At 38.9% G+C, this 18,831-nt stretch overlaps 1 protein-coding gene across 2 annotated transcripts in view; it reads left to right on the forward strand.

Annotated features, from left to right (window-relative positions):
• LOC149312522 (solute carrier family 2, facilitated glucose transporter member 9-like) overlaps positions 1 to 16,809 on the forward strand; it is a 51,936-nt gene extending 35,127 nt beyond the window's left edge. Inside the window, exons 9-12 of one of the 2 annotated variants that reach the window (XM_089524791.1) lie at positions 1,542 to 1,643; positions 4,226 to 4,301; positions 7,428 to 7,555; positions 15,650 to 16,809. In XM_089524791.1, coding sequence (XP_089380917.1) covers positions 1,542 to 1,643; positions 4,226 to 4,301; positions 7,428 to 7,555; positions 15,650 to 15,904 — 561 coding nt within the window. In that variant the 3' untranslated portion in view covers positions 15,905 to 16,809. Of the gene's footprint in view, positions 1 to 1,541; positions 1,644 to 4,225; positions 4,302 to 7,427; positions 7,556 to 9,944; positions 10,013 to 15,649 lie in introns of those variants that run through there. The other variant, XM_089524790.1, reaches the window with a different exon arrangement.
• The last annotated feature ends 2,022 nt before the right edge of the window (positions 16,810 to 18,831 follow it).

Here is an 18,831-nt window from a genome sequence, read left to right on the forward strand (position 1 = left end):
TGTTAGCCAAACTATGGCCCATTACAGACGGGCCTTAAAGTACGTGCTGAGCACCTACTAGGGTTAGAAAGCAGCGGCGCTTCCGCACCCTCCCAACCCTAGTACGTGCTCAGCACGTACAGAATGGCGGCGCAGTTGTTACGTAGTGGGGCTGCGCGAGGGCGCTTAGTGCGCCCTTTCCGTGGCCTCAGAAGGAGCTCCGTTTCGGAGCTCCTTCCAGGTTTGCGTCGCTGGGCGCAGCCGTTAGATGGCTGCGCCCAGCGACGCAGAGGAGAAAGGGGCCAAGTGGCCCCTTTCTCCTCCTCCCCGCCGCCATCGGGTGTTCTCGGGGCTTGAAGCCCCAAGGACACCCCTTTCCAGGCCGCGGGGAAGCGGCCTTTTGCCCCTTCCTCGCGGCCCGGAAAGCAGCGGATCGGGGCCTCGGAGGCTGCCGTTGTGGCAGCTGAGGCCCCAATACACCGGGGAAAGGAGCGCCTACAGGCCGCCTCAAAGGGGCGGTCTGTAACGCGCCTTTGTTTACTTTAAGTGTCTTTTCTTCCCTATTGAAGTTGTCCGGGTGTTTATGGATTTCAACGGCTTCCCTGGGCATTCTGACCTGATAGTTATTGGCATGGTCCAGAATTTCAGTGTTTCATACAGCATTTTATGCCCAAGATGGTTTATAATGTGTTCTGATACTGCTGATTTTTCTGGCTGACCCTGTCTGCAGTGTCTCCCATGTTCCTTGATTCCTGTTTGAATACTGCGTTTGATGGTCCCTATGTAGACTTGTCCGCAGCTGCACGGTATGCAGAAACTTCCTGTGGCTGTGAGAGGGTCTCTCCTGTCCTTTGCTGAGTGCAGCATTTGCTGGATTTTCTTGGTCAGTTTGTAGATCATTTGGAGGTTGTGTTTCCTCATCACTTTCCCTATTCTGTCTATGACTCCTTTGATGTAGTGTAAAAAAATATATTCCCTTTGGTAATTGTTTGTCTTCACTCCTATGGGTTTTTCTGGGTCTGGCAGCCCTGTGTCTGAGCTGGAATAACCATTAGTCTGTAGAGCCCTGTCCAGGTGCTTCAATTCATCTTCCAAGAAGTGGGGTTCACAGATCCTTTTTGCCCAGTCTACCAGTGTTTTTATTGTGCTTCTTTTTTGTCTTGGGTGATGGTTGGGGTTTTTGTGTAGGTATCTGTCTGTGTGTGTAGGTTTTCTATATGCTGTGTGGCTCAAATGTTGGTTTGGTTTGCCGATGACCAGTACATCCAAGAATGGCAATGTTCCTTCTTTTTCTTTTTCCGTCGTGAATTGGATGTTTGGAATGTTGCTATTGTAAAATGCTGTCATCATGTCAGATAAAACTTAGGGTAACTTCTTTGTTTTGTGTGTTCCACTTTGTCATTTGTCTTTGTAAAAATGATTGTACTATGACTCATTCAGTGTCCTTGGAAATCCCTGAGGATCATGAACCCCTATTGCCTTTGGATAGGAGTTACAAGAGCTGACAACATAAATCCACCACTGTTTTTGTGAGTAAAAAGCTAACATTTTTTTTCCTTCAGGGCTTGGTGATAGAGCGAGTTGGACGCAGGCCTCTTCTGATTGGCGGATTTGGCTTGATGGTTCTCTTCTTCGTAATACTTACTGTGTGCATGACCTTACAGGTAGGCAAGATTTTTCTGTTCTGCTTTCTCTGAAACATGAGACCATTCTTTTCACTGATTCTGTTCTAATGTTGATCTTTAATATGTGACTATGAATTTATATTAGTGGGCTAACTATGAATGCATTACACTTCCCAGTTTTTTATTTCCTCATTTATTTATTATGCTTAGACAGGAAACATCCAACAACTCCTCCTTCAAATTGTTTTTGCCATTTACAAAATGTGCAGTGAAACAGTTAGGAGATGAAGTATTAAGAATTACTTAGCACATGGCAGAACTAAGTGGAAGTCCCTTTAATCTCTACCTTGTTCGTCTTCTGTTGATGTAAATTATTGTACACTTCCTTTTGTTCCAGGAGGCTTTTCTCAAATGGATGACAGCTAAAATTCTGACAGGTTAGAACAGCCTGCTTGGGTGAACTTTCAGCACATTGCATTTCTGCAGGCAAAGTCATGATCTCCATTCCTCACACAAAGGTTAAAACATATTTTCCATGATCATCAGAGTGGAAGCAAGAGTTGCTTTAAGTAGTGTGCAGCCCTCCTTATAGCTGGCCTGTGAGTCAGAACTTGGATATAACATGTTGCCTGAGTCAAACCATGTGTCCAGGTAGCCCACTGCTATCTATGCCAGCAAGCTGCAGCTGCCAAGCTTCTTACGTTGCCTGCAGTCTTTTGAAACCAAAGATGATAAGAAATGAAGATGAAAGCTGGCATCCTGTTAGACAGTTACAATGTTGTAAACTCAGCCTACAACCTTGTAACTGTTTTGTATTGCCAATTACAGTTGTGGCACTAATGCTGTGACCTCAAATGTCCCAAGATTGACCTTAGAAACCACTCAGCCCTCCAAAATGACAAGGTCTGTGATGCTGGCAAGCAGAGCACTGCAGGATGATATGGCCAGCTCCTTCCTATTAGCTAGTGATGGGGGCCCATTGCAACTCTTGCTTACACTGTCACTTACACTGGCTATTATATAATTCTGCAGTGCCCCTCTCACCAACACCATAGAGGTCTATGGCTTGGAAAAGCTGACTGGCTTTTAATATGGGTTTCAAGGGTAAGATCAGGAGATGGCTGTGATGCAGGATTTTGACCAGGAGCTTGTACGTGCACATTATGTGTTTCATAACTCACAAATCTTCTCCAGATGTGGTTACTGACTTCTTCAAAAGAGCTATTCCACAACTGAGGGATATTTTACTAGCTACCAATACAAAAGTATTTCCCAGGTACTTTGCAGTACATTTTATAATATGCTGAAGTAAGGGTTGAATTGGTAATTGATTCAAGTGGAGCTGTGTCAAAAATTCTGTCACATTTGCAGAGCATCGTGTGGTGCCTTAACAAGTAATATGTTTTATTTGTCATAAGTATTCATGGAGTCTGTTGTTTTGTTTTTAAATTAAATTGCTTTTAAATTTTTATTGTAAAGTTTTTAAACAATTTTATCTGTGAGTCACTTTGGGTCCCTTTCTGGGAGAAGGGCAGCATAGAAATGAAAAGAAATAAATAAATGTGGAATTGGTTTTTTTCTGCAACAAATTAGCTATATATTAGCTACCCTTTTGAAAACTCATCACATGTGCAGTAGCAGAAGAAAAGAATGCTTTACTGTAAAAGGAATAGATATAATTTTCTATGGGAAATTGTATTATTCCCCCCCATCCATATATTATGGAATGAATGCTTTGGCTTGGAAGCGCATTTATAATTCTGTAGCCGAGAAGTAACATTGTCTTTATTCCCAGTTCATATTTACTATAAGGTAAATATGAGTTTCAAAATGAGTTTCAGTACCAGCCAGTACAGTACAAAGACAAGGTCAAAAGACAGTGTTGATCATTTATCACATTAGGCAGGTGGGAATCATAAGACCTAAAGCAGAAAACATTGCAAAATACAGGCTGAAAACAGGTAACTGTTGAAGGCAGAGTAGCTCTCCTTCCAGTGAGTTGCTTAGTTTTATGAATACAGTTTGTAAAAGAGTTATAGAGATCCAGCCAGACCTCTGATCCTTCTCCAAGTCACTAGATCCCAAGGAACTACATTTCTAGCTTGGCTGTTGCTATAGATGGTACAGTAATATATAGTAAAGACTGGACTGGCACCTTCAACTGTCTCAATCAGGCAGGGAATCAAATGTCTATGCTCTGTTGTCTGAGTTCCTTGTTAGAGATCATTGGTGTAATAGTCCATATGTGCAATCTTTATTGCTTCTTTCTTATGGAAGCAAGTTGTGAGTTCAAGCTACAACGCTTAATGATATAGACTGGGCTTATTTGCTAGCAAATGACATTGTTATTAACATTGTCTAAATGTATTAGTGAAGATACATCATCCTGAGCATGTTTGTGTGCTAGCACAGAAACTGCCTTAAAAGCCTTAAAAGCCTCATATCCTTGCAGAATGAGTTATTATGGCAACTATGAAGTTCATTTTTATGTACACTCTTGTCTACCTTTTCATGATTGTCTGTAGACTACAGAAAACCTGTGATGTTCTTTGCATTTACTACAAACAGTATCAAATCTGCACTTTACACATTAATAACAATACTCCCCTTTTATTTTTTAGAATCAGGCAGTTTGGCTTCGATACCTCAGTATAGTCTGCATTCTTGCAATAATTGCATCATTTTGCATTGGACCAGGTAATTATCCCCCTCTCCCCAAATGCATTTGTTAAGTGACTACTCAGCTATTCAGGCTAAAATAATGATTTCAGTAGCCTTTCTCTCATAACTAAATGGTCTACATATTTCCTGTTGTTGCTCATGATATTGATCATGTGGGGACTGGAAAACAGGAAAAATTGAGAAAATAGTGTTTATAATGCTGACTTGATGTATTCTGTATAATAGAAATGTTCATCTTTCCTGTTGCTCTCTGAATACCAGGAGGTCACCGCAAATGTTGAATGGTCACTGATTTAACTCTAATCTTATAGGCCCGTTACAGACGGGCCTTTTAGTACGGAGTCAGTCCATATTAGGGTTAGGAAGGTGCGGTGCTTCCACACACCCCTAACCCTAGTACGGACTGAGTCCGTACAAAATGGCGGCGCCCCATCTACATGGGGGCCGCTATGACGACGTCACGACCGCGCCGCCTCTATACGGGGTGGCGCTGACGTGATGTCATCGCTCCGTGCCAGGGCGCTTTCGGAGCTCCTTCCTGGTTTGCGCCGCTGGGCGCAGCCTTCACACGGCTGCGCCCAGCGGCGCAAAGGAGAAAGGGGCCAAGTGGAACAAATCCACACACAGATATATATCTTGTACAGTTCCAAATCTTCCAGCTGTTTTTCTTAAAAAATGATTATCTGTTAAATCAATGTGGTAATTCACATCACTTTTTATTTGTTACTCTAATCTTTTGACATTCTTTCAACTGTGTGTGGCAGAGACTTTGTATTCCCTCAGCCTCAGAGGAGCTTGAGTAAATGAGTGACTTTCCAGTGCCCCACAGGTTTTGCTCATCAGAGTCCAAAATGCTGCAGGTGGTGATGAGTGGCACATCTATAGGGTCATCTCACAGCATTATTCATGCTTCTCCAGGCCACCAATTCTAATTCCTGCATACATAGAGTAAATCATCTTAGAAAGACCGCAACAGAGTGTTGGACTAGGTCACTGTGCGACCAAGGTTCAAATCCCCACTCAACCATTGAAACTCACTGGGTGACCTTGGGCAAGTCACATACTCTCAGCCTCAGAGGAAAGCAGAGGCAAACTGCTCCTGAACAAATCTTGCCAAGAAAACCCTGTGATAGATTTGCCTTAGGGTCACTTTAGGTCAGAAAAGACTTGAAGGCATGCAACAACAGCAGCTAGTTCAGAGGTTTCCTTTCCTTTTTCCCAAGAGGTGGCCATCTAGCCTCTGCTTAAAACCCTCCAAAGAAGGAGAATCCACCACACTTACAGGGAGTTTGCTCCACTGTTGAATACCTCTTACAGTGGATATAGCTATCTGTGGATATAGCATCTGTGAAGGCTGTGGATATAGCATATCTTGATTTCAGTAAGGTTTTTGACAAGGTTCCCCATGACATTCTTGCAAACAAGATAGTAAAGTGTGGGCTAGACAATGCAACTGTTAAATGGATTTGTAATTGGTTGACTGGCCGAACCCAAAGGGTGCTCAGCAAGGGCTCCTCTTCATCCTGGAAAGATGTGACCAGTGGGGTCCCACAGGGTTCTGACCTGGGCCCAGTGCCATTCAACATCTTTATCAATGACTTAGATGAATGAATAGGAGGCATGCTTATCAAATTTGCAGATGACACCAAATTAGGAGGAATGGCTAATACCCCAGTGGACAGGATCAAAATTCAAAATGACCTTAATAGATTAGCTAGCTGGGCCAAAGCTAACAAAATTAATTTTAACACAGATAAATGTAAGGTACAATGTAGGGGGGGAAATTAAATGCACAGATATAGGATGGATATATTGAAACAGGGCTACCATATCTCCTCTGACTTGTCATCCAAGTTAGTTCAGAAAAGATACTTCCATTTCTTTCAACTCACCAATCAGCAAAGCAAATCATCCAATTTAATTCAATACACAGTCAGTTCATCAGGATTAGTTCATAAAAAAAACTCAGTGCAAATTTATTCTCAAAATTAATTTTAAAGAATTAGTTCATTGAAAAGGAACAGTAGCACACTACAGATTAATTCAAACAGCTGGTGTGAGTGTAAAACTCATATAGAAGGTGCGGGAATAAAACAAAAGAGGACAACTCTCACTAAGTCCACTGAGGGAAAATCAGACATTTAATGGATATAAACATTGTATCACATTCTAGTATATGGTGTGGTAAGATTCTCCTTACCACTTGGCAAAACATAACTTTGAGTTAAAAGTCTTAAGTAGAGGAAGTGATATCCTGAAATTGGGTGTTAATAGAAGAAAGGTAGCCTACTTCTTCCAGCATGATCCTCCTTGATTTTGAAGATGGCAGCAGCAAAAATTGTTCTTTTTTTAGTCTTTTTTATTGTGGCAACAGCAAAGCTCCATTCCCTGCATTTTCTGCCCCTCAGATGTTTCTGGAATGAGACAGTATGGATCCATCACTCCAAGGAAGTAGTCTAGGCACAAATGGTAGTCAACATTTTCACCTTACCTAACCCATATAGATGAAACATTCTGTCACACATCCTTTCACAATGTTTGAGTGCTGATATGTGATACGCAGCTTTGCTGACTGATAGACAACGTAAAGCAAGCATTCCAGAATCTAACTAAACACACAGTCTTATCAGTGAAGAATACAAAGTGCTATGGAATTACACTGTTACTTCTTCTTCCAGAAGCATTGTGGAAGAGCAATGCATAATCATTCCTGAAGAGCCCTAGTATGAAAAAGGAACGTAGTGTTACTTAAATTTATATTCATAAAGCTACTCTCTTACTTTATGTTATTAGTTGGTATGCTGCTGTTCAGAGATTTGTTTGTTTGCTTGCTTATTGTTTTAATTTTGATTTAGTGGGTTTATATTTTGGCTCAGAGTGCCCCTTATATGGTAAAATTTGCAAGATGCTAAGAATTTCTTTCACAGCTAGATCTCACTGTTATTATTATTATTATTATTATTATTATTATTATTATTATTATTATGCTTTATTTCTATAGTGCTGTACATAGCACTGTACATACAAACAATAAAATAGATAAAGTAAACCTGTGACAGAGATGGTGAGCTAAAATAGGATAATATGGTCTTTTCTGATCAGGAAGATGTTTATTAATGATTCTTGACTACTTCTTTGCAGGTGGGATCCCATTTGTCCTAACTGGGGAGTTCTTTCAACAGTCTCAAAAGCCAGCTGCATTTATGATTGCTGGGATAATCAACTGGCTGTCCAACTTTATAGTTGGACTTGTTTTCCCTTTCATCCAGGTATGAACTCTGAATTATATAAGATAGAATGAATGCTGGAATGGTAAAACCCAGAAAATGATAAAATAAGGTTCATGGTGGAATGATTTGTTGCATATTAATTACTGTGTTATAACATAAATACTTTAATTACAAGGAACCTCGACATAAGGAGAATTATAGTGTTAAGGTGTATTAAATGTAAGTTAGCTTCAATATGAAAGGGTATATTTTGTACCCTGAATGCATAGCTTGGAATTTACTTATTAACCTACTGAGTCACTGATTTTTCTAGTGATTTCTCCAAACTTCATAGATTCCCCAAATAATACTGAAATTTAAAATATGTTTTAGTTAATCATTGTTAACTGCCCTTGAGTCAGCCCCAACTCATGGCAACCCTGTGGATGAGACATCTCCAAGACCCCTATCCTCCACTGCTCTGCTTGTCTTGTAGATTCATGCCTGTAACCTCTTTAATTGAGTCTAGCCATCTGCTGTATGGTCTTCCTGTCTTTTTATTGCTCTCCACCCTTCCCAGCATAATTGTCTTTTCATGTCAGCCGTACCTTCTCATGATGTGACCAAAGTACAATAGCCTCATCATCTTGGCTTCCCGGGAGACTTCTGGTTTGATCTGTTCTAGTACCCATTTGTTTGTCTTTTTGGCCGTCCACGATATCCTCAGCACTCTTATCCAGCATCACATCTCAAATGAGTTGATTTATTTTCCTTATCCACTTTATTTACTGTCCAGCCCTCAAATCCATGCATGGTGATGGGAAATAAAATGGTCTGGACAGTTCTGACTTTGGTGCTCAGTTGTATGTCTTTACTCTTTAGGATCTTATCTAGTTATTTGATCACTGCTCTTCCCATTCCTAGTCTTCTTATTTCTCATCTGCAGTCACCTTTCTGATCAAAGTTTGATCCTAGGTACAGGAACTCTTTAACTATTTCCATTTTTTCATTGTTTAGGTTGAATTTATTTATTTCTTCCATGATCATTATTTTTGTTTTCTTTTTGTTCAGCATTAAGCCTGCCTTTGTACTTTCATCTTTGGCCTTCCATAAGTAAATTGTTCCAAATCTGTGATGTACTCAGCTAATAGTACAGTTGTTAGATGCTGGGGTTTGGTTCCAAGATCCCCCGTGTATAACAAAATCCATGTATGCTCAAGTCCCATTAAATACAATGGCATAGCAAAATGGCGTCCCTTATAAAAAATGGAAAATTAAGGTTTGATATTTGAAATGTATACTTTTTTTGAACATTTTCAAACCATGTATGCTTGAATCCGTGTATAAAAAATCCATGTATAAGAAGGGCCAACTATGTGGTGTAATCTGCATATCTTAAATTGTGTATGTTCCTTCCTCCTCCTTATAAGTCTAAATCTGCTTTTGTATGGTATTTTATGAGTATAAGTTGAACAAGTGGGGAGATAAAATTCCCCTAAGCCAATTTGGAACCATTCTGTTTCTCCATATTCTGTTCTAACAGTTTCCACCTGTCCTAAGTACAGATTTCTCATCAGTACTATTAAAAGTAGTAGCACTCCCATGACCTTTAGGGCCACCTATAACATTTCATGATATATACAGTTAAATGGTTTGCTATAGTCTATAAAGCACATTCTGATATTTTCTAGAATTCATTTGTATGTTCTATTAGCTATTGTATGTTTCCAGTGCGGTCCCTATTGCCTCTTCCTTTCCTGAAATCCATTTGGACCACTTGGATTTTTCTCTCCATTTATCATTGGAGTCTATGCTCTGGAATTTCTGGCTTGCATGTGAAATTAATGTTATGGTCCTATAGTTACTGCAGTGTTTTGTGTCTTCATTTTTTGTGGATGGGGATCTATATTAATCATTTCAAGTCTGTTAGCTATCATTTTGTTTTCCATATTTGTTGACATATTTTAGTTAACACTTTAATTGATTCTTTCTGTTCAGCTGGAATATCATCTATTGCTGGTAATTTATTCTTCCCAATTTCTCTTATTCTTCCACCTCACTTGATAGAATTTGAGGTTCATCTTCATATGGTTCTTCCTTCCATGTGTCATTCATTTTATCAACTCTTTTATATAGCTCTTCTATGTATTGTTTCCTCCATTTTTTCTTCTTCTTGGTCCTGTAGTATGTTCTTTTGAGCATAGAGCAAAGGGTTTGAACTTCCCTTTGAGTTCCCAGATCTTGTGGAAAAGGTCTCTCATTCTTCCTTTTTTGTTGTTGTCTTCTCTGCATTGATCATTATAGTAGTTTTCTTTATCCTTGCACATTGGTTGTTGAATGGTTGCATTCGTTGATTTGATTCTATCTCGTTTTCTTTTAATGTCTCTTCCTTCCTTAATTGCTTGAATCAATCTGTCTATTATGCATTGTTTCTTATTCTTCTCTTTAGTCACTGATAGTGTTTTAAAGCATTCCTCCTTGACTGTGTCCTTGGCTTCTGTCCATAGTTCTTCTGGGTCCTGGTAAATTATACTTAATAACTCAAATCTATTTATGTGTGTGTGTGTGTGTGTGTGTGTATAATGTTTTTATTTATTATTGAAATAATACAAATACATATGTAATATTTAACATAAGCTATCTCTTATTCCAAATGATCTCACACCCCAATATTTATACAGAAAGCTTATTTTCCCATAGTTTTGCAACCTCTTTCCATTTTGCTTTATATTACTGAACCGTTCTATCATTTTTGGACATTGAGATCATGTCCAAGATTGCTAACTCATTCAATTTCAAAATCCATTCTTCTAAGGATGGGATAGAGTTGGCTTTCCAGTATTTGGCAAATAACATTCGAGCAGCAGTTATTGCATATAGTAAAACACTCAACTCACCCTGAACTAGATTGTCCCAAATCCCATCAGTAATATTTAACAAAAATAACTCAGGGGTAAATGGAATATTTTTCCCCATTGCATTTGTTATAGATCTGTGTATCATTATCCAAATTTTTTTAGCCGATTTGCACTGCCACCAAAGGTGATATAAGGTGCCTCCTTTTTGATTACATTTCCAACAGTAAGAAACGCCGTGTTTAGCCAATCTAGCAATCTTAATTGGGGTCAAGTACCACCTAAAAAATAACTTATAATAGTTTTCTCTTAATTTAACACATTTATTTTCTTTAAATTATGTTGAGACATTGTTCAGATCACATTTTGGGATGATAACTGGTTTTGTTTTCTTCTTCAACTTTACAGTAAGTTTTTTATACAGTCAGCACCTGGTCTAGAAGAATAGAACTTCTCCATCTTCTGCTTCCAATTATTTAGAATGTCTGATTTTTTTATTGAGCAAGTGGTGATGTTCATTTATATAGTCCCCTCTCTGGTTGTATGAAGAAGGTATTTGTGATGAATAGATCATTAGACTCACATAATTCTATTTGTCACTTTCCTGCCTCATTTCTTGTGCCGAGTCCAAATCTTCCTACAGTTTTTTTTCTTTTTTGCTTCCTACTTTAGCATTCCAACCTCCCATCATTACCAAGTAGTCCTGTTTTGGTGCGTTGTCAGTTACTTTCTGAACCCTATCATACAATCTCTCAATATCTTCTTACTCTGCCTCTATGGTTGATAAATATACTTGGATAATAGTAATATTTATGGGCTTTCCCTAAAACCTTATCAACATGATTCGGCCAGACTTTGCATTGTATCCATTGACTGCTCTTGCTACATCGCTCTTTACTATTAAAGTCACCCTGTTTTTCCCTTTCTTTTCATTAGTCACCAGTGACTAGGGAACCAATAAAGACTTGTTTTCCAAACTTATCTCCTCATAGCGGCTTTGCGGGAGGAAGGGCTGAGGAGAGAGGGCTGACATTTAGGCCTGTTACAGACTGCCAAAATAAAGCTGCTTCAGGTCTCTTTGGAGGTATGCTATTTAAATGATGCAGAGTCTGGAGGTCGCGCCAAAGCCACACTCTGGAGGGCAGCTTTGGTGCAGCTTCCGTATTCTTAGAATGCATTGATCATTATAGTAGTTTTCTTTATCCTTGCACATTGGTTGTTGAATGGTTGCATTCGTTGATTTGATTCTATCTCGTTTTCTTTTAATGTCTCTTCCTTCCTTAATTGCTTGAATCAATCTGTCTATTATGCATTGTTTCTTATTCTTCTCTTTAGTCACTGATAGTGTTTTAAAGCATTCCTCCTTGACTGTGTCCTTGGCTTCTGTCCATAGTTCTTCTGGGTCCTGGTAAATTATACTTAATAACTCAAATCTATTTATGTGTGTGTGTGTGTGTGTGTGTGTGTATAATGTTTTTATTTATTATTGAAATAATACAAATACATATGTAATATTTAACATAAGCTATCTCTTATTCCAAATGATCTCACACCCCAATATTTATACAGAAAGCTTATTTTCCCATAGTTTTGCAACCTCTTTCCATTTTGCTTTATATTACTGAACCGTTCTATCATTTTTGGACATTGAGATCATGTCCAAGATTGCTAACTCATTCAATTTCAAAATCCATTCTTCTAAGGATGGGATAGAGTTGGCTTTCCAGTATTTGGCAAATAACATTCGAGCAGCAGTTATTGCATATAGTAAAACACTCAACTCACCCTGAACTAGATTGTCCCAAATCCCATCAGTAATATTTAACAAAAATAACTCAGGGGTAAATGGAATATTTTTCCCCATTGCATTTGTTATAGATCTGTGTATCATTATCCAAATTTTTTTAGCCGATTTGCACTGCCACCAAAGGTGATATAAGGTGCCTCCTTTTTGATTACATTTCCAACAGTAAGAAACGCCGTGTTTAGCCAATCTAGCAATCTTAATTGGGGTCAAGTACCACCTAAAAAATAACTTATAATAGTTTTCTCTTAATTTAACACATTTATTTTCTTTAAATTATGTTGAGACATTGTTCAGATCACATTTTGGGATGATAACTGGTTTTGTTTTCTTCTTCAACTTTACAGTAAGTTTTTTATACAGTCAGCACCTGGTCTAGAAGAATAGAACTTCTCCATCTTCTGCTTCCAATTATTTAGAATGTCTGATTTTTTTATTGAGCAAGTGGTGATGTTCATTTATATAGTCCCCTCTCTGGTTGTATGAAGAAGGTATTTGTGATGAATAGATCATTAGACTCACATAATTCTATTTGTCACTTTCCTGCCTCATTTCTTGTGCCGAGTCCAAATCTTCCTACAGTTTTTTTTCTTTTTTGCTTCCTACTTTAGCACTCCAACCTCCCATCATTACCAAGTAGTCCTGTTTTGGTGCGTTGTCAGTTACTTTCTGAACCCTATTATACAATCTCTCAATATCTTCTTACTCTGCCTCTATGGTTGATAAATATACTTGGATAATAGTAATATTTATGGGCTTTCCCTAAAACCTTATCAACATGATTCGGCCAGACTTTGCATTGTATCCATTGACTGCTCTTGCTACATCGCTCTTTACTATTAAAGTCACCCTGTTTTTCCCTTTCTTTTCATTAGTCACCAGTGACTAGGGAACCAATAAAGACTTGTTTTCCAAACTTATCTCCTCATAGCGGCTTTGCGGGAGGAAGGGCTGAGGAGAGAGGGCTGACATTTAGGCCTGTTACAGACTGCCAAAATAAAGCTGCTTCGGGTCTCTTTGGAGGTATGCTATTTAAATGATGCAGAGTCCGGAGGTCGCGCCAAAGCCACACTCCATTCCTAAGCACTGGAGGGCAGCTTTGGTGCAGCTTCCGTATTCTTAGGATGCATGCATCATTTAAACAGCATACCTCCAAAGAGACCCGAAGCAGCTTTATTTTGGCAGTCTGTAACAGGCCTTAGCATCCCTGAGAAATTACAGTAGTAGCCCAAATATTTACTCTCCCATCATCTATGCATTGTTTTCCCTAGCAGATAGGGAGGGCGTACATGCTCTGATATTTCCTTAAATTAAAACAAGTAAGATTTTCAGACAAAGCAGGAAAAGGCCACTTCCCTATTTCAAAAGGAACTCATTTAAAATTTCTATAGCAACATACTGCTATAATTCACTTTGACATATTATCCCAACTTTTATTCAACATGTATTCAAAATAGAAGGAGAAATATAATAAGGCACTTTTTCCATATCCTTATTTCCACTAACATGCTCCTTCTTGAAAACGATAAATGTGTAATCTTCAGTCTGTGAAGAGAAAAGAACTGATGTAATGCATCCTGATAGTACATTCCAGGGTGTCTCAGGTCTCATGAACTGGTGAATGTTTACATTTCCTTAGTATCCTTAAAGGTATATATGCCCAGGGCAGAAAAACATGTTACCCTTTTGAGAACTGTAGCATTGTTCTTAGGGGAAAGACTACTTTGACCTTGATATTGTGGGTAGCAAAGAGACTAGCTGAATAAGAAGCTAAGGATCTAAGAGATGTTCATTAATATATTAAGTCTTTGAAAATCTGTAAAAAAAAAGTAGACTTGAGACACCATGATTACACACTTTCAAGAATCAGATAAGTAAATCAGTAGTTGACATCCTTACTCACCTGACATGAAACTGTTATCATGAAGTGAACTTTGGAAAATGTTATGCTTTCTCAACAAACTGTAAAATGGGTTGAATCCCTATTAGAGCAAGAATGCAGTACGAGCCTCTATTCTATAACCTGGTGAATGTAGTGGTTACTGTAGCAATTAGGCTGTTTATAATTGTTTATCATGTTCTGTAAGCAAGATACACAGAGAGAGAGAGAGAGAGAGAGAGAGAGTTTTGAAAGAAAAGCACTAATCAGTTAATAGGAATCAGAAATTTCCCTAACAGTAAGAACAGAATGTCAGTGGAAGAAATGACCTCAGGTGGTAATGTGTTCTGCTTTGCTTGAAGTAGGTAAGCAGAAGTTGGCACACCATCAAGGATACTGTCATTCAGGGGTTGGCAACTGCTGAAGGCAGCATTACCTCTAGGAGACCTTGGAGTGCCACACCTGCTCCCTAACACCCCCCCCCCCAAATATTTTGCCTTGAAACGCTTCTGGGGTGCATAGGGGCATTTTCACTATGTTTTGGGTTTACACCCAAGGGAGGCACAAAATATGGTGGAAATGCACCTCACACCCTCAGTAGACATTTAAAAACATTTCAGAACAAAAAATATTTGTGAAAATTGTTACAAACACTGTAATCCTGTGGTGGGGAGAGGGCTTCAAAATGTGATAGAAATGCCATCCATACACTTGTAGTATGCATTTGGGGGCATTCTCAAACAAAAAGCTGGGGAGTTTTGCCAAATCACCACAGACCACACTTCACCCAGTCCTGTTCTACTTATATCCAGCATTGCAAAAGACTGCATTGAGCAGAGGCCTCTATGATTCTAAACACTCAGTAGCAAGTGAGCCTTGACTTACCTTGGCACAATGTACCAAATGGCACTTAAGACTAATCAGTTTCTGCATTTTTTTGTAAGTTCATAAAGTTCATTTTGGGATGGTTTCTTCTAGGCTTTGTTCTAACACAAACAGGCAGGACAATGTTTCAGAAATAGTTTTGCCAGTGCTTAACCTATAATATAACCTATAATATAGTTGAAGGAGTGTGTACTGAGACTGAAATTTAATTTAATTTAATTTACATATCTTCTGCATCCAAAGCCCTAATCTCTTAACTGTGGTTCTTCATTGACAAAACAGAAGCTCTCTGGGTATAGTTAAAGGCATTTTTCCATCAATCAAGGGAAGTATGTTGGCTCTCCAGCTAATACTACTATTGGCTATGCCAGTTGGTCTGATGGAAGTTGCTATTCAGAAGCATCTGGAGCAGTGGTTCCCAACCTGTGGGTCGAGACCCTTTTGGGGGTCGAATGACCCTTTCATGGGGGTCGCCTAGGACCACTGGAAAACACCTATTTAATTACTGTTATGAAGTAGCAATGCAAATAATTTCATGGGTTTGGGTCATCACAACATGAGGAAGTATATTAAAGGGTCGCGGCATTAGGAAGGTTGGGAACCACTGATCTGGAGGGATGCATGTCCTATGCCCCAGCATTACATGTTGTTCATATCTCAAATTGAGATCTGTTTGTTGCCTTTATATGATTGATAATGTTGCTTATTATATTTTTACTTTATGTTTTCAGGAAGGTTTGCAGACCTACTGTTTCCTCGTCTTTGCTGCTGTCTGTCTCGCTGGGGCCATTTACCTTTATTTTGTCCTGCCTGAAACAAAAAACAAGACTCTTGCTGAAATCAACCAGGCATTTGCCAAGAAGAAAGTGCCATTAGAAATTCGTGAACTGGACCATTTTGAGGACAAGAGAAAATCAAGCAAAGAACAAGAACTCAACTTGTCTTCTACTCTGGAGAACGGAGAAACCAAAAGCAGAATAGTTTAAAATTCAGTGTTTCAAACAATTTTTTTTCTTGTGCCTTGATACCATTCACTCTTTCAACCCAGACATTTTTAACCTCAGTGTGGTTGTAGGGGAAATGGTTGTGACTGGGTTTCATCTGTGGTATAAGATATGTGAGGATATAACACAAAAAATTAACAAAGGCAAATAATGGAGAATAGCTCCATCTCCATAATGGAGATGTTGCTTAATGATTCATTTTCATATATAAGAAAATTCAAAACTGATCATTGTTGAGATGGTGGTTCAGAGATCAATTCAGCATTTCAAATAGGAATTTGAAATCAAGCCCTTCCGTGCTGTATCTGGTAGGGAATGCTCTCTCTTGTTCTTAATGCCTCACATTCTTAGGTTTGCCACTGAGGTGCTTCATCACTCCTACTGCTGGCCTTGCTATTCCAGCCAAACAGACTTGACACTTTTGGAGGAAGAAAACTAACCATGTTTCCAAGCTGTTTTTCAAAGGTGCCTATTAAACTGGACATTATCAAATATTTTTAAATGCCACTGAAGAGACTGGGTGGCCTCTTTCATCCTAGCCCTGGTTGTTTTGTTCATCTCCTTGAGTTCAGAGGATAAATGTGGTTAGCAGTTTCCTATGCTGCAAGCATACTCCAGTGTAGGAAAGAGCATGCTTTTTGATCTATTCAGTGGGCGGGACTGCTGTAATTTCCACAGAAGATGTATTGCACTTGCAGAACTACAACTGCCATGTGCTTCCATTGTGAGAAAAGTGACTTATTATGTGCTGATGTTGCACAAACCGATTAATTAACAGCCGTTTAGCTCCTTGGGTTTAAATTTTCAAGGAATTATAGGGGGAACTATTAAAGATTGCATGCATCACATATACTATAGATTTTTCAATTTCAGAGTCCTCATGTGAGACATTGGCCTGTTACAGACTGCCAAAATAAAGCTGCTTCGGGTCTCTTTGGAGGTGTGCTATTTAAATGATGCATGGGTCCTAAGAGTCCGGAGGTTGCGCCAAAGCCACACTCCATTCCTAAGCACTGGAGGGCAGCTTTGGTGCAGCTTCCAGATTCTTAGGATGCATGCATCATTTAAACAGCATACCTCCAAAGAGACCCAAAGCAGCTTTATTTTGGCAGTCTGTAACAGGCCACTGTTTAAATCTGTTTTAGGAGACTGGTGAAATGTCAGGAAAACTTTTCTAGAACATGGCCTCATAGCCTGACAAATGCACAAAGTTCAAGGAAAATTGTGTGAAGACAGAGCCACTTAAAACTTCAACTATCCTGAGGAAATATTAAATATACTTATATATTATGCATGCTAGCTAGTCAACCCTGAACCCAGAAACTTTAGCATTAATGGAAAAACATTAAGGCAATAAATTTAAGAATATTTTTCTTTTCCCCATCATGAAACCTGTTCAGCCTTCTCACCCTCTGTTAACTGGGAACAATACCACCACCTGGCCAAAGCCCAAGATGGGAGCTGGGAATACACTAAAACCTTTTACTGCAATTTTTCAGTGTCACTTACTATGTGAACAAAAAAGATAAGACATAAGCTAGCAGATTTAGAAGTGTCAGATACTGTACAAACTTCTCACTTACTGATATTTAGTTTGCTAAAGGGGAAGTAAGTACTCCATGTTAACATGTTACAGCAGTAAGTCTTCATCTTGTCAGACCTCACAGCCATTATCTGCCCAACCTGCATTTCTTAACGTTTTGCCATATAGTCCTATGGGGCTAGTGCTGCAGTTAGGATCCACCCAGCTGAAGCCATCAGTTGAAGAGCCGCCTTGGGTCCCAATTTGGGAGAAAGGAGGAGTAAAAATAAAATTAAATAAATAAATAAAAGATCAATGTCAGAAGACACAGCGCTAGAGCATTCAGCTTCAATTGTAGGACATAGTGGAAATATCAATGTTCTATTTAAAAAATGTCACCATGTCTCATCATCCAGTATTCCTGTTGGTGGCATTACTTTTTTCCATTCGTATGCTGCTGTTTCCATTACTAAAAAGGGAAGAATGAACATAATAGTCTTATTGGATGTGAATAATAGTTTACAATGGAGCCAATAAATGTTTTGTTTGTGGTAGGGTTCTGTTTCACTCAATCACTCCTACATCTATTGACTTGGGACTAAGTACCTAAACACTCGAAAGGCACCAGATCCTGTCTGATCTTGCAAGCTAAGCAGGATCAGCCCTGGTTGGCATTTGGATGGAAGACAATCAACAGATACCACATACTGTAAATTATACTTCAGAGAAAGGAACTGGCAAAACCACCTCTGAGTATTCCTTGCTAAGAAAACCCTATGATATTCATGGGACTGCCATAAGTCGACAGATGACTTGAAGGCACACACCCACAAGTAGCATAATAGAAGTTTGTGCTGTTAGAATTAGATAATTGCTAGTCTAGGTCTCCCCTCCCTCATTTTTTTTATTTATTTTCTGTTCAGTAGCATTCAGGCTATTCATAAGTCAGCTCAGACTTTATTACTTGAATCCAACACTGATAGGGTCAGTGTTTGTAACTGAGAAATTATGAGAATGTAATCCAGAACTGAATAAAATATTATTAATTTTTTTTACTTACATGATACATGTTTCATTTTTTATATGGTTTAAAGAAGGGCATGCAAGCTCCATGTGTCTGGGGACCATTTTTCCAACCATAAAACTCTGAAGGCTATAGTAGTCTCTTGATTCAATCCAGTTGAGAAAAAGGAGATTCTCTGCTAAAACAGGATTTGGAGAATGTGGCCCATATCCTCAGTCATAGCCTGAGGTTTATAGCCTCAGTCATTTTGGCTTCTACTGAGAGTTCAAACTTGATTTGCTCATCTTTTGGGCATCCATGTATCTCCAGAATTCTTTCTGGCACCACATTTCAAATTAGTCTCTTCCTATCAGTTTTCCATGC

Source organism: Sceloporus occidentalis, unplaced genomic scaffold, assembly GCF_023333645.1.
Source record: "Sceloporus occidentalis isolate IW3139 unplaced genomic scaffold, rSceOcc1.0.p SCAF_5, whole genome shotgun sequence".
In the NCBI taxonomy this organism is placed as follows: Eukaryota; Metazoa; Chordata; class Lepidosauria; order Squamata; family Phrynosomatidae; genus Sceloporus; species Sceloporus occidentalis.